The 16,047-nt window shown below is 48.2% G+C and overlaps 1 protein-coding gene across 2 annotated transcripts in view; it reads left to right on the top strand.

Moving 5' to 3' along the window:
- Positions 1-15,945, top strand: part of CMTM4 (CKLF like MARVEL transmembrane domain containing 4) — a 42,873-nt gene extending 26,928 nt beyond the window's left edge. The window contains exons 2-4 of one of the 2 annotated variants that reach the window (XM_036441551.2): positions 3,763-3,939; positions 6,486-6,584; positions 7,904-15,945. In XM_036441551.2, the coding sequence (XP_036297444.1) occupies positions 3,763-3,939; positions 6,486-6,584; positions 7,904-8,068 (441 nt within the window). In that variant the 3' untranslated portion in view covers positions 8,069-15,945. The remainder of the gene's footprint in view (positions 1-3,762; positions 3,940-6,485; positions 6,585-7,903) is intronic. The other variant, XM_045582817.1, reaches the window with a different exon arrangement.
- The last annotated feature ends 102 nt before the right edge of the window (positions 15,946-16,047 follow it).

Raw genomic sequence — 16,047 nt, forward strand, 5'->3', positions numbered from 1 at the left:
GCCGACGCTCTATCCATTGAGCCAAACTGGTTTCGGCATGATCAATATTCTTACACAGCATACACTGACTTTCTGATGCATATGTGTAGGAGGTTGTCACTGGAACATTAGTTTCTTCAGGCTGTTGCAATGTGTTGGAGGCAGTTTTATGTGCCATTGACTTGGGATTGTCGGACCTTGTCAGTTCAAGATTTGTCAGGTGTGTCACGATGTGAACTGACACATCGGGAGGCATGAACTGTAATCTCCTACACACATGTACTCACTCTTTGTAGTACTGCCACAGGTTTCTGCCTACCAACCCTGGAATGCTAATAAATTTTATTTTATGTGATTCCCAACAAAAAGGGAGACACTGTCGAGTGTGTTTATAATTGCATTACTGCATTATTGAGTCTATTCCCGATAGGGCACAACTTCCATTTAGATATGGATGGAACCACAATTGTCCACTTACAGTATCTTGCATTTGATGATCTGAAGAATTCTCCACAGATTAGCTTCTGGCTCCATATGTCTCAAACCCTGTTTCTCCTTCTTCACCGACATACTTTGTGGCATTGTAGGACCCACTTATCTTGTGACTTTTAGGGCCTGTTTCTTCATTATGATGAGAGATCAAAGCATATCTGGAAGCCATTCTTACGGTGGGAAAGCTATAGTAACCATATGCATGAAAGTGAAAGCTAAACCCCAATTTAACGTATCCCTCATTCAACTTTTAATTTGCTGAATCTCCAAAATGCTTATTCTGTTCCATCACCACCTGGTAAAAGGAGTTAGATAGTCAAGAAGTTGGAGTGGTGAGTGCTGAGTTCAGAAGTTCTGAAGCTTCATTCAGCATCTCAAGGATAAATTCACCTCGGGAAAATCTAGCACAAATCCAACCCCACTAGGTGCCTGCTACTATGTATTGGTGAGTGATACTGTTCATTACAAAAGCCTCCAGAGAGGTCCTGACAGTTGATACAGCATGGACTAGAAAATTTAAAAATGTTTTATAGTAACTTAATCAGCCAACCCCCATCCCTCCCTTCCTACTTTTTGATGCTGCCAATCATACTTAGCCACAATTGTAGAAATCTGACAGCTTATTAATAACAATTTATCTGCTATTTTTGTATGCTTTTTAATTTATTATTATTATTTTTTAGAGAGAGAGGAAGAAGGAGAGAGAGAGAGATAGAGATAGAAACATTGATGAGAGAGAAACATCGATCGGCTGCCTCCTGCATGCCCCCTACTGGGGTTTTAGCCCACCATCCGGGCATGTGCCCTGACCAGAATCGAACCAGCAACCTCCTCGCACATGGAATGATGCTCAACCAACTGAGCCAGGGCTTAATTTTTAAAAACATCTTCTTTAGAATATGAACTAAGGAGCAGGGAATTTTATGTTTGTTCACTGCTATATTGAATGGTCTGTTAGATTTGCATGTTCTTGAAACCATTTTTATTTTAATATTTAAGAATGTAGGTGTTACCTTCCCACACAAATATGGTTGAAGTTAGCATACCAGAAACATTTGTAACTCATCAGTATAGTGTGTTATTTCTTGCCCAAGATTGCTAGCTCCAATTACAGGGGTAAAACAAAGTTTAGGAGTTTCCCTTATATGAACTATTTCTTTGTGAATTGCCTGTAAGTCAGGCATGTAATTCAGGTGGAGAATTAAAGTCTATGGTTCTGTAGATAATAAGGAGCCATTAGGAGAAGCACAAAATATCTTTAACGCGCTGATTATAATAGAAATGTGAAAATACCACATATTGTTAGAAAAAGGTGTCTTTTCTGTGAAAGTATTGGCAGTGCAAAAAGCAGAGCTACCCTTTTCTGTAGGGATGCTAAGAAGCACATAAGGAATTGTATTATGGGTTTTTCGTGGCTCCATGAGCCCCCATTTGTTGGCTGTGTACAAATTATTTTGCTTAGTATCTTGGGAGTAGAGAGAGATGGACTGGCTGTATCCTTCAAAAGCTCAGGAGGCATAATCCTATATAATAAAAGGCTAATATGTAAATCAACTGAATGGTGGAATGACCAATCGCTATGACACACACTGACCACCAGCCGGCAGATGCTCAACACAGGAGCTGCCCCCTGGAGGTCAGTGTGTTCCCACAGGGGAAGCACAGCACTCAGCCAGAAGCTGGGCTCACAGCTGCCGAGTGCAGTGGCAGTGGTGGGGGCCTCTCCTGCCTCCATGGCAATGCTAAGGATGTCCAACTGGTGGCTTAGGCCTTCTCCTTAAGCCATCAGTCGGACATCCCCCAAGGGATGTTTGGGCATCCTCCTTTGTTTGGGCTTCCTTCCTGACTGCGAGAGGGCACAGACCATGCTGAGAGACCCCCCAAATGCACAAATTTCGTGCACTAAGCATAAGAAAGGTAGAATTCAATCACACAGGAGCAAGCTTTCCTGAGAGAGGGTGTAATCAGGTAATGTCTGGCAGGGAGGGACACAATCAGGGAGGGCACGGGGAGGAGGTGGCATTGAGTAGAGCACTGAAAGGCATGAGTGTGTCTACAGTAGGCGGAGAAGGGCCCCAGAACAGCATGTGCTTCCCATGCTTGAATCTTCTGAGGATTTTGTCAGAAATGCAGATTCTACTCTGTAGGACAAGGAAGGGGAAGTAGAGGTTCTGCATTACTAACAAGCTCCCTGGTGATGCTGATGTTGCCGGCTCAAAGGACAGATCTGGAGCCACCGAGCTGCCTCCCTGCATGTCCTTGACCTTTGAGGTGAGGCCTAGACTGGAAAGTGGTGTAGGCTGACTTACGGTAGGTAGTGAGGTGCTTGGCTAAAGAGGTGAAGTAGAGGCCAGGAGCTCATTCTGATCTGGTTTTAGGTGTGAGAACTCCACGCCTTTCTTTGACCGCAGGGCCATTAACTCAGCCTTTGTTTGGGCTTCCTCCTTTTCCTGAATTCTTCTTTTCAGAGTTCACTCGATAATTTCCATTGATACCTGTTTGACTTTCTGTTCTCCAATCTCTTGGGACACATTGCTAGAATGTAACTTTGATCCTTTAGAAAGAAATTGATTCTATTTTGGGTATATTTAACAATGGTTTTATCAACTGTCAGTCTGTGTTTTTGTGATCCGGTCGAATGATAAACTTTTAAAAACCATAGCTCATGAATTAACTAAACGGGCCTCCTTTTTAGAGTAGAGACTATAAATTAGAAACGTGTGCAGACAGTGTCCACTTACTCATGGCAGAGATAGAACTAAAAAATCACAGCTGAAGCCGGTTTGGCTCAGTGGTAGAGCGTCGGTCTGCGGACTGAAAGGTCCCAGGTTTGATTCTGGTCAAGGGCATGTACATTGGTTGTGGGCGCATCCCCGGGGGGGTGCAAGAGGCAGCTGATCGATGTTTCTCTCTCATCGACAGACATTTCTAGTTCTCTATCTCTCTCCCTTCCTCTCTGTTAAAAATCAATAAAACATATTATAAAAAAAATCACAGAGACCTTCTTTTCTGCTTCTTTGCAAGGGCTGTACCATGACAGACTGGGTTCAGTGTACTGTGGTGGGGCTCACTGTCCACACGAGGGACTTGGTGACGGCTCTGTGCCTTTACACTCGCATGTGAGCATTGAACCAGGTCATGCTCCTGACGTGATAACCGTCGTCCCCAAGGGAAACGCTGTGGCTGCACAGGGTGGCGGTGGTGGGTTTTATTGAAACGGGGCAGGCACAGATGTCCCCGGATGTGTTCTAAACCTACATGCACATGTTATGTTTCCAATCTTCTTCCTAGATTTTGGCCCTGATTGCGTTCATCTGCATAGAGACCATCATGGAGTGCTCCCCGTGTGAAGGCCTCTACTTTTTTGAGTTTGTGAGCTGCAGTGCGTTTGTGGTGACCGGAGTCTTGCTGATTCTGTTCAGTCTCAACCTTCACATGAGGATCCCCCAGATCAACTGGAACCTGACGGTGAGTCCAAGTCACCACCCTCCGACCGGGAAAGGGCGGGCTGCTGCTTGGCCCCACGGCAGCGTGGGAACCTCTCCATGCTGTGTTTGGTTCCAGTTCACTGTGGTACTGACATATCCCATTGTAATTCAACTGAGATATGTTACATTTCTTTACTGAGTTGAATAATAACTTAAATGGAATCTTCTCTAATGGCAGGAACATCCTAACAATTACTTTGACCTCTTTGAAGATGTCATTTCAATTTCATAATCTTCTGAGATTAGTGATGTCTAATATGGGAGACAGTAGAATTAATGCATTTTTGCATATTATTCATACCGAACCCAAAAGCCATTTATAAAAGAATTGGTTTGGGAAGAATTGAAAATATGAATGAAAATGGCAATAACTTGCAAAGCCTTGGGATATTATTAAATTCAAAGCAACTGGGAGGACTGGAAGGAAGGTTTAGTGTTTGATCGGTCTGGAGTGGAAATACGTCCTCTTCTCCCTGTGGTTTGGGTTCTTAACCCTGTTTGACAGCTGTACCTTCAATCAGCATGGGAAGCTCCTGGCTGGTCACGCCCAGGCCCCTTTTCCTGGACTTGTGGTGTTTGTCTTTACTGTGCTAAACGAGAGGAAACTTAATAGAATTTGTTTTTCTTGGTATTTCTTTGCAAGTAAGCATGTGCCAGAGCTCAAAGGCAATCGGTGAGGGAAACACAGGCAAGCAGTCAGCTGCCTCAGCCTTCTGTGCCTGTCGGGGGAAGACCCTGTGGGCCCCACAGCGTCTAAGAGGCCAGCAGAGGAGAGGAGGGCGCTGAGACCAGCTGCCTCAGGAGAGCGCCTCTCTCATTGGCTGGTGCAGCACCATGGAGGTGTGGCCCAGGTGAGGGGCTGGGGAGGAGGCCGGAGCTGGTCACCTTGCCTGGCAGGGCCACTCCCATGTGGTCCTATGGGGTGCCCAGAGGAGAGGGTCTTCCTGCAGGATGTTCTCTGTGTTGTTCAGACTCTTTTAGGAGGAAAAATAAGAGCAGAGCTGAACCAGAAAAGTTGATGTCATTGTGAAGACCATGTTGGTTTTGTTTCAGCATTGAACACTGAGAAAAATGTGATTAATTTTAAACTCTAAAACCTCAAGATAGTCGAGGCATTTTGTCTGAGTTTTTATGACAGGTTTTAATGTCTCAGCTATTTTTAAGATAAAGTTTGTGTTATCCGTAGGAAAAGGCTTACAGAGTTATGATAGCGTAGTAAACAGCAAAGAGAACCTCACAAACCTCCCCCGAACAAAATGCAAGCTCTGTGGGTTTTGTTGTTTTGTGTTAGTTGTTAGTTTTTATGTGTAGGCCTCTGATGTTATAAATATTAGCTTGTTCAAATTTGTTTTGAACACTGTACAAATCAAACCTATTTGTGGGCCAGATATGGCCAATAGGCCTGGAGTTAGCGCGCTGTAGGCCAGCTCCCCTTGATCTGTTATTGAGTTATGTGGGTCACACCTGCACTCACTAGTGTGTTACTGAAGGAGGGACTCGGAAACATGGTGTGTGAGGGTGACCTTCCTTTGCTTCTGTTAGCATGGAGGCCTGCAGCGGGTGTTCCAGGGCCAAACAGGAAACACGGAGTGGCTGCGTATGGGACTGCAGGGAGTGGGGACAGCTGTGGCAGACTGGAAAACATGCCTCTTATAGAGTACACATCCCATTAAAAGTATTTTGTTTTATCATTATTATTTAATGTATTTCTTTATTGATTTCAGAGAGGAAGGGAGAAAGAGAGATAGAGACATCAGTGATGAGTGTGAATCATTGACTGGCTGCCTCCTGCACGCCTCCTACTGGGGATGGAGCCTGCAACCTGGGCATGTGCCCTTGACTGGAATCAAGCCTGGGACCCTTCAGTCCTCACTCAGGCTGATGCTCTATCCATTAAGCCAAACCAGCCAGGGCCCATTAAAAGTATTTTTTTTAATTAAGTACCAGTGTTGACTAATTGCTGCTGTGGTAGGTGAACACACCGAGGGCATGCCTGGGGGTGTCCCCTAGCGTAAGTGGAACAATGCACATTAAGAGCCTTGGCTTTGTTTCCTGACTTTTGCAGTACTCTAGTTTTAAGCTTTTTAAACAGTGCAAGTGAGAAGTGGTTGTTATAGAAACACTGGACAATATAGATATTAAAATAGAATAATGAGAAATGAAAACATGTCTGCAGAAAAGCTTCCACATGCCAGCATGATTTGAATGAGTTTTTAAGAGACAACAATAGAACCCTAAGTGGTAATCAGTGTGCATGTCCTCGATAGGTTAGCAGTTTGGGTTTCCGTAATAAGTCATTGGGAAATGGTGACGAGGGTTTTGCTGTGGTGGTTTATCCAGCAGCAGCATCCACAGTTATGGCGTTTGCCTTCCTTTGTACAACCAACTCCCCCGGGCCATTGAGACCAAACGATGGAGCCAGCACAGAGGCTGGGTATTGTTCTTGTTTCGAAAGTTCTTCAATGGCTTTTAGGGCAAAGCATGAGATGTTTCTTTTCAAGTGATTTTATTTATCTTTTTCTTTAGGATTTGGTCAACACTGGACTCAGCACTTTCTTTTTCTTTATTGCTTCCATTGTACTGGCTGCTTTAAACCACAAAGCCGGAGCAGAGATTGCTGCCGTGGTAGGTGAACTCAAGTGGTTAAAACACGGCTGATTTGTATACTTCTTGTGACGTGCTGTCCTCTGTCCCCTTATGTGTGTCCTGTTCATTGTCCTTTAGCTCTTTCTCTGCTAATGAAATTGTTATTGGGCCAATGGAGATCCAGTCCCTTCAGTGCTATGGTTCTCAAAGTGTGGTTCCCGGAACAGCAGCCTCAGCATCACCCAGGAACTTGTTAGAATGCCACTCTCAGGCTCCCCCAGAGCCACAGAATCAGAAATGTGTTTTAACCCGCCTCCAGCTGGCCCGGGGGCGCACTCAAGTTTGAGAACCACTGCTCTAGTCCGTTTCCAACAGGACCCTGGGTGTCTGACTGGTAGTGGTGTTGCTTTTTCGAGCCTTACGGGCCGATGTGGAAGTCTTAATGAAGAACACAGTCTTGACACCACTTAGTAGTCAGATGACTTTTTGCTCCAGGGTGGAATGCCATGGGGGGTGGGGTGGGAAGCAGAAAACGTAAGATTGTCTCTGTGCTCTGTGTTTCTATATTGTTCTGTATTTACAAAGAATATGTAGCGTTTTTGTAATGAGGGATTAAAAGGTTCATGAAAAATATTAAATGAGCTGCTCTGCCAGGTGTCACTCGGTAGATTCATCAGTGGTTATTACCTAAGCCAGACCTGCTGCTTCTCACCCTGGAGGAGCCTAGGAGACAGGCAGCTGGAGAGCAGGTGGGTGTTGAGGGCTGTGCTCTGGAATATCAGGCCTTATGGCTTGAGTTGGGCGCACACATGAGCCCCTGATTTTCTGTGTGCATGGGATTTTGTCTACATGTATTTTCTCATTTGGGACCAGTGACCATGAAGGGGCTGTGAAAGAGGCATTTAAAATTTTAAATTGATTTTAAATAGTTTTTATTGATTTCAGGGAGAGGGAGAGATAGAAACAATGATGAGAATCATTGATCAGCTGCCTCCTGCACACCTTCTCCTGGGAGTTGAGCCCACAACCCAGGCATATACCTTGACTGAGAATCGAACCATGACCTCCTGGTTCGTAGGTCGATGCTTAACCACTGAGCTACACCGGCTGGACAAGAGGCATTTTTGTAATTAATGAAAAAGATCCAAAATACTTTGTGAGAAACCTTAGGCTGTCTTCAGGTCAGGCATGACTTTTATGGGTCGCATGACTCTGGATTTGGCCACAGTCTGACAGCTAAACATTCAGCCAGGCCAGGTGTTGGGGGCACGGCTGTAAGCCGCTCAGGGTCCTGCCTGACACCTCGTAGACGTAGACTGCTGATGTGTCTGAGGACTACCCGTGCCTGTTTCTCCTAGATATTTGGCTTCTTGGCAACGGCGGTGTATGCGGCGAACACATTCCTGGCCGTACAGAAATGGAGAGTCAGCATCCACCAGCAGAGTGCCAACGACTACATCCGAGCCCGCACCGAGTCCCGGGACGTGGACGGGCGCCCGGAGATCCAGCGCCTGGACACCTGAGGGCCCCCCGAGGCCTCCCTCATTCTCGTGCCCGTCCTTCCAATCAAGTTTTCTTTCCCTCGTCACGACAGACTCTCACGTGTTTAAGCTGAATTTTGTCCTCTTTGGTAAAGTTCATTTTGGGAAAGGTCCCCCCGCCTCCCCAGAGTGGCCCTGTTAGGTATGTGAGGCGGAGGCCCCTGCACCTGCTGTGGAGACAGTGGGTGGGCGAGACCTCCGGGTTCTCCAGCGTTTGGTGGCCGTGGGAGAGCCCGTCTCCCTGGCTGCCATGTCCACTTGAGCTCTTCTCCGGCCCTGAGCACAGGCTTCCTTCCCGTCTGACTCTGAGCCACCCCGTCGTATGTATTTGTGACAAGTCAAGACTTTGGATTAAACGGGGGCTGCCACCAGGGGGGAAGTCAAGGAATGAAGTCAAGGAAGTCAAGGTTGGCACAGTCTGTCAGCAGTGATTCCTGGGCAGCCCCCATGGTGAGCTCCCTCAGCATCGGTCTTGCTGCCAGGATCCTCCCTTCTGCTTGTCTTCCGTGCCCCGGACATCCGGACAGCCAGCACAGGCCCGGGCAGCCACGCGTGGCACTGAGGGTTGCAGTGATGGGTGTGCTGGTGAGCTCTGGGCTGGGTCTGGACTTTTGGGGGATGGACAAAGCTGGTGTCCCACAGAACTGTTGACATGCAGGAGGGTTACCTTTCACCTCCCACCTGCTGAGAAAACACTAGATTCTTCCTCAAATGAATCACCTCCCTGAGCCCAGATTCTCCTCCAGGAATATGGGGACCATCTTGTTTTTCTCTCTCCTAACTGCCCTCAATGCTTTGAGGCTGCATTGCAGATTTCCCTATCATCTTACCCCCTCAGGTAAAAATCCAGGAAAGAAACGCAGTCCATCCCGCCAGCCAGGACACTTGCCCGTGTGGACAAGGTGGGGACACTCCTTTAGCGATACGTGCTAATTTTCCGTGGCCTGAGAGGAGTTCTAAAGTGATTCTGTGTAGACTTGACTAGGACTCGAAAATACTTGAATTTGCACCATGACACCCTTTCATTGATATTTGGGGAGGCACGAATCGGAGCTTTCCAGAGTCCTAACCATGAACGTCCATCTTAGAAGCTGTTGGGAAGAAATCTAGGTGTGTCCAGTTTTTGAACTGATTCTTGATAAAATGAAGATTATTGCGGTGAAGGAGTTAAATGAGCCCCTATGATGCTGTAGTGTTGTCTTTTTCTTCCTGTTGGAGATTAATTGTATCTTTTATGGAAAACTTGTTTTAATTTGTCAGGTTTTCACTCTGAGCTGATTTTGATGTTTACAAACCTCTAGCTCTAACGCTTTGTGATTAGCCCTCACCGAGGAAAAAACAGTTATTGCTGGTGGGAGATCTTGCGGTAACACGGAGAGCCTCCAGGAGCTTGTGCCGGTGAACGATCCAGCGTTGGCAGCATTCTGTGTCATAAGAGAGGACAGGGCATGTCTGTGGGGGTGGCGGGAGGAGAGCATGTGTGGGAAAGCGCCCGTCTGTGCGTGTGTGGCATCGCATTCTTCATACAGAGCAGCGTTGGGGGTGATCAGGTGGCTGGGGATTCCTAGGAAATGGTACTCTGCTATCTCTGAGCGGGCAGGTCAGCTCCCTGAGCTGAACGTGCAGTACGATCGGAGTTCTGCTGCCGTTCTCTCCCTGGGCTCCGGCCCAGGTCACATGTGCAAACCCCTTGTCTGCGTCAGGGGCCATGGCTGCGGGTGGGTGCAGACCCAGCTGGTCTGGGGTAACTCGCCTCCCTCTGCTCCCCCAGAGGGCAGCCAGGCCTGGTCACAGCGGGGCAGCTGCCCGGAGGGCCTGTGGAGCCCTCTCTCCGGGTCCGTCCTGAGGCAGTACAAGTCACGCTTCGCAAACGTTGAACCTGTTCTATATAGCGATTCTTTCAGGAGATTCTAACATCTGGATTTTATCTGTTCATTTTATGTATTTATTTTGCATTTGTTGAGTGTGTATGCCTCGTCAAAACTGGGCTTATCTGAATCTGCGAGTTCCATTTAAAAACAGGGTCACAGAGGCTCGCTCGGCCTTGCATTCAGTGGGGCCCGCTTGGAAGGACCACCCTGTGCTTTATCAGACATCTCCTGCCGGGAATCATGTTACTTGGCCTCAGTGAAAAGCCGCCTTTGAAGTGAGATTGAAGAAAAGGATACCATTCCGGCAGGATCGCTGCCCAAGTTTTCCCAAGCGACTTCCATCGGACCAGCTGGTCATCTCGGTAAAGGAGCCCCCTGGCCTCCCGGGGCTGTGCTGCCATCTGCCAGAAGCCATGCCGAAGCCCATGGACACCGGAAAGGCTGGTCACGAGGAAGAGTGATGACATCGAGTGCCACAGAGCGACTTAGGAGTTAACGTGCATCTTAGGGTTAGAATCCTTGGAATAATTTATGTCCCTGTAACTATTTAATATCCTTTGTGCCACGGGGCTTTCCCATGGAGTTTGTAAATATATTTCTCTCTATTTAATTAGCTCTCTCGCCGGTGTGATGCACCGCCATCCATCTCGTCGCCTGTGGCAGGGGGATGGTGAGAAGTGGTGAACGGGACTTGCCTGTCCAGGTGACTGTGAAGACACCTGCGTTCTTCTGACGCTGCCTCTGTGCACACAAGACCATCTAGGTTTCTGGGGGCCTATAGCACTTATTATTTTTTTCTTGGCAAATTAAAGGAAGCGTGTTTTTGCATTTGATAGTTCCAATATGGGTCAATGGCAGTTTGTTTTGGGGTATTTTCAGACTGAGGCAATCTTAGTGTTTCTCAATTTTCTGGTGGGATGATAGTGGCTTTCACGGTCTGTGCCAAACCTGAGGAGAGCTACAGTTGCTTTGCGCGTTTGAATTTGTTCCTAGCGGCTGTATGGTTGAAACCCTCAAGCATTTGGTGGTTTTAGATGGATGCAAACACTGACATCTTCAGAGAAAGTTTATCTTGGCACGGATTTGGTGGATGTGGTATTTCTTCTCTCTGATTCTCCTTTATCTTCCCTTTACACTGAATGAAGGCATGAAAGGAAATACCTTCTCCCTTTCACACAAAGAGATTGCAATCATCAAAGCCCAAAGGCACTTGGCCCCATATAACGCTGGGGGAGGACCAAGGCATTTAGAGGTTAAAGTCTCATAAGAACCCGACTGGCATGGCTCAGTGGTTGAGCATCGACCTATGAACCAGGAGGTCTCGGGTTCGATTCCCAGTCAGGGCACATGCCTGGGTTGCGGGCTCAGTGCCCAGTGTGGGGGCTGTGCAGGAGGCAGCCAATCAATGATTCTCTCTCATCATTGATGTTTCTATCTTTTTCTCCCTCTTCCTTCCTCTCTGAAATCAATAAAAATATATTTGAGAGATTACCTGTGCCTAGAAAAAGGCAAGAATGTAATAGCCTGCCCAGTCCCAATCCTTATCCATGTCTTCCTTGGCAGCCTGCACTGAAGGGCCTGCATCGGGGAAGCCAGCGAGGCCCGGCTTGGCTCTGAGGGTGTGGCTTGGGGAAGTGGACCACACTCATGGCCCTTTGGGTACCATTACTGTCCCCTGGTAGGAACGCTTAGGCCCCTGGGTGGGTATGGCACGTATCTGACCTCCACCCTGTGCTGGAGGCTTCTGGTGAGAGCTTTGTGACTCAGTTGAAAACATTCCTACTCTTTTCTTTTTTTCATTTCTTACCTGAGGATATGTTTTGCATTGATTTTAGAGAGGGGGAGGTGAGAGAGAAACATCGATGTGAGAGAAACATCTGTATATACCATGACCGAGGATAGAACCCGCAACCAGGTACGTGCCCTGACCTGGAATCGAACCCACCAACCTTTAGTGTCCGGCACATCACTGCAGCCAATTGATACTCACCAGCCAGGGCCATTCCTGCTTGTTTAAAGTAGGCAGCTTCATCTACCTTCTTGAAGGTTTCTTTCATTCAGACTTGGGGTTAAGCCATAGCTGGTCTGTGAGGAGAGGGAGCAGTCTCTGTCTGCATAGGCCTGTGCATTCTTGCTGGCAGTGAATGAGCCTTGAATGCCACCCTCCCCCGGCCCCCACCTGTCTGTCCTACGTGTGGCCCAGCCTCACCTTTTCTTACGGACACTCGCGCTGTTTGGGAAGCAGCCCCTCTCCGCGTGTTTAAGAGATGGACCAGGTTCTAATATCCGGCTGTTCAAGGTCTTCTGTGGGTTTTAGAACCCATCCTGACAGGATGAGTGGGATGTGGAGACAACACGTGGCTAATTCAGTGGTTCTGGGAGGCAGTGGCTGTGTATGGGGTTCCATTGGAGCCATCCCTGTTCAAAGCAAAGCAACAGGAAGTGGCTGTGCGACAGCCCGGTTCCCATTTTCTCCACATCTCATTTATAGGACAATGACCACACTGAACAGGTAGTAACAGGCACAGACACTTTCTAGGTTGAGGGCTGCTGCAGATTGCTTCTCTCCAGCAGAATAAAAAGTTGCTTCCTGCTCCAGGGATTGCCATTAGCTTGTGAGGTCTCCAGCCCACTTTCTTATTTCTCAGTGAAGTTTGCAGAACCCAGGGCTCTCTCTTCCCTACGTCTTGCTTATTTTATCAGCACCCACTTTTAGGAGCAGAAGGGTGATGAGGTGAGGTGGGAGCTGGGGCAGGTCTGAGAGGTGAGAGGAGGGGGCCCCTCGGCCCAAGCTCTGTCTGCTGTGGGGCTGTTGACAACACTAGTCTTGAAAAGATGTGCTTGGGTAACTACCTCTCTATCGCCTGTCTCTGGGACAGTGAGGGCTTGTGTTCTGGAATCAGCTTGAGAGCCGGGGCTGAAAGTAGCCCAGTGTGCCGTGTCCCCCGGTGGGCTCTGGGTGTTTGGGAGCGCAGGGCTGGCCAGGTGACTTGGGTTCTGGTTTCGGTGCCACCTGTGAGCGGACTCGGACCGAACACTGCCTTGTAAGCTTCTCAGCTCTTTACAGAATCACGTGTCTCTTATCACATAGTGTTGAAATCATAAGAACTGTCTGGTTGAGAAGGTAATCTGAAATATTTGAACCTTTACATTTCTTTCATTTTGAAACTGTCTCTGAAAGAAAATACCCTCAAAATCTGTGAGATCTAGACCTGTCTTCTGAAAGCGAAAGTTCTGCTTGATTTATCTTCCCACCAGTTATCGGCGCTTATCCCCGCTAAGGCCTGGAATAGAGCAGTGGGCCCCGTAGATTTTCCCTCTTTTGGTCTAGTCTATATTCTTCCTCCATTTGGATATAATTTCTCAATCTGGGTGATTTTTTCCCCCCTCTAGTTTATCTTATTCCATAGGTATAAGGGTAAAGAAAAGTTACCCACAAGCCCACTGAGTTGGAATGAATCAATGGCAGTTTTGCCTAGAATAAAGTTTATATTATGGATCCTTGATTAGTCTATCTTTTTCATAGGGTTAGTTTGTTGTCTGCTTTTTGTTGTTTTTAATCTTCCACTGAGGATATCCCCCCCCTCCCCCCATTGATTTTAGAGAGATGTGGGAGGGAGGAGGGAGAGACAGAGAGAGAAACATCAATGTGAGAGAGACACATGGATTGGTTGCCCCCCGGCACGTTCCCGACCAGGGCCAGCGATTGAGCCTGCAGCCGAGGTATGTGCCCTTGACAGGAATCAGACTCGAGACCCTTCACTCTGCAGGCGGATGCTCTATCCACTGAGCCAAATGGTACACATTTTTTATGCCAAGAGTTTAATTCGGGCGCCCTGGAGTGCTTTGGGCTGCATTGCACCAAGGCGGGGAGCCTTCATCAAGGGGTTAATGGCCGGGGCTCTAGTGAGCTATCAGGCTTGTGTGGTTCCCATGTAGAGGAGGACATTGTCTCGGATGACCTTTGTTGGTGGTCAGAGGAGAGAAGGTGTGACCTAGTTGATTCCATAGTAATCTGAAGCCCAGTAGGAAGCACCTCCCTTTATGAGAAAAGCCACCTGATGGGAAGGCCAGGGCGTAAGGCCTGTGAGGGGACCTGATGACCAGGCCAGGCAGGGCCGGGCCTCACTGGGCCTGCTTCCCTCTTTCCTGCCTTTTCCAGAATCGATTTGCAAGTTTTAAGATTCTGTCCCCATCTCTGCAGAAGTGAGGCAAGCAAATATTTGGGGTTTGAAGGGAGAACTGGCCGGTCCAAGGGCTGGGGGAAGGCTGACTCTGAGGACAGGATCAAGCTGGCCCAGCCCCATCGAGGGGCCACCTGCTTCCAACTCTTTCACCCCGTAAACCCACTCAGAACTGCGTCTTCAAACCCTGCCTCAGGACGGAATGGCGTGTGCGGATAAAGCTTTCTGTAACTCGATTTTTGATGCGGCTTCCTCTAAGAGAACGCTAGGGATCGAAACTATCTGTATATGTTGCAGTTTGTAAGGGTTCAGGAACCCATGGCAAAAACACGTAACTAATTTATTACAGGTATGACTGTCTGTCCCCCCCCCCGCCCCCGCCCCCAAAGTAGGCAATTCCGTCTTTGTATATTTTACGACAAATAATAATCACTTCACCTTTGGTGCCTTCCGTGTGTCGGTCACGTAAAAACTCTTGTTAATCATGGAATTGAAAGAAAGATGTACATTTAGTTAAACCAGATAACACTATTTTTGTAGCATGATTTTAGATTGTGTCCTTTTACTGTTGCTTTCAGCAGTGCTGGTTTTGCGGTTGGCCGTTTTCCCTGTAAACCTCCTCCGTCTTTAAAGAAAAAAGACAAAACCATCCCTGGCTGTTCCTTGCTCCCCCCTGCTCTCCCCCCGCCCTTTTTTCTGCTTTCTTAAACAGTCTGAGAGGGAGAGTATATTTCTGTGAAATAATCCTTAGTCTATCTGCATTGGGCATTTTTTAACCCCTTGTTCGGTCGAGGGAGCCACTGCTCACCCCAGACAGGGAGAGGAGCGCGGCTCCGCAGGGACAGAACAGTACTCTCGGTGCTTGGTGCTCTGACTTCCCTTCTCTGGCTCAGCCCGTGGACAGGCCCGTTGTCGGGGCCAGTGAAGCAGAGGGTGTCCGCAGGCCTGGCTTTGCTGCCCGAGCCTGCCAGAACCCCCGCGGGCCCCGGGCTCGCCTTCCCCTGGATCTGACTGGCGGGTAGGCCCGGGTAGGCTCCCAGGCCCTGTCCGGTTTGGGGCCTGAACCAGACAGACCCCCTGCTGTGAGGAGCGCGATGACATCACCACAGGATCACACTCTGGCTGCCCCCTCTGGCTTCCCCGTCCCTGCAGGACACGAAAAACCTTGAGGAAACTAGCTGAGCCATTGCAACATGAAGGAATGGGCTTATTGAAACAAAAGCTAGCTTTTTTTGTGCTTTCTGAAGGGCCAGAATATGGGATCATTTTCTAACAGAGCAAGTCAAGTCAGATGGTTAGTAACTCTAGATGACCACTCACTGGTACTTGGCCCAGAGGTACCTGGGGGAGCAATGCTAATTTAATAACCATTACACTTTACTTCATAAGTCTAGTTCCTTTAACAGTTTAGCTGGGGGGTATTCCGAGGTGATGCCCACACGGGAACTTTGGTTATGCTGGCGGCTGGCCAGGGCTCCCACCCCGGCTTCTCACACCGTATGGGTGCCCTGGGGTGGGCACCCCCTGCTCTGACTGGCCGGGGGTGGGACTCTGCCCACTGGGAGTGATGTTGGGCCCCAAAGCCTTGGCCCCTGTTGGTTTGTCCCCAGCAGCAGACACAGCCTCACCTTGCCCTCAATCCCTTTTCTTTTGAAGGACCAATTTTTCACGGTACTTGTCCTGATTGTTTTCATAGTGTTCAAATCTGTATTTTTGTAAGTAGAGGGAAATAATTTTCTCAACACTAATCGCTAATGTTGTATTAAACTGTCATGAAGGAGTTCTTGTTTAATAAATGGACATGAGAAAACGGCCTGGTCTCTCCCTGCCCCGACTGACCGCCCGCCCCTCCACGGCTGTGGACCCCGTTCCTGCCCAGCCGGGCTGTTCGGTGGAGGTTAAACAG

The sequence above is a fragment of the Pipistrellus kuhlii genome, unplaced genomic scaffold, assembly GCF_014108245.1.
Source record: "Pipistrellus kuhlii isolate mPipKuh1 unplaced genomic scaffold, mPipKuh1.p scaffold_m20_p_17, whole genome shotgun sequence".
NCBI lineage: Eukaryota > Metazoa > Chordata > Mammalia > Chiroptera > Vespertilionidae > Pipistrellus > Pipistrellus kuhlii.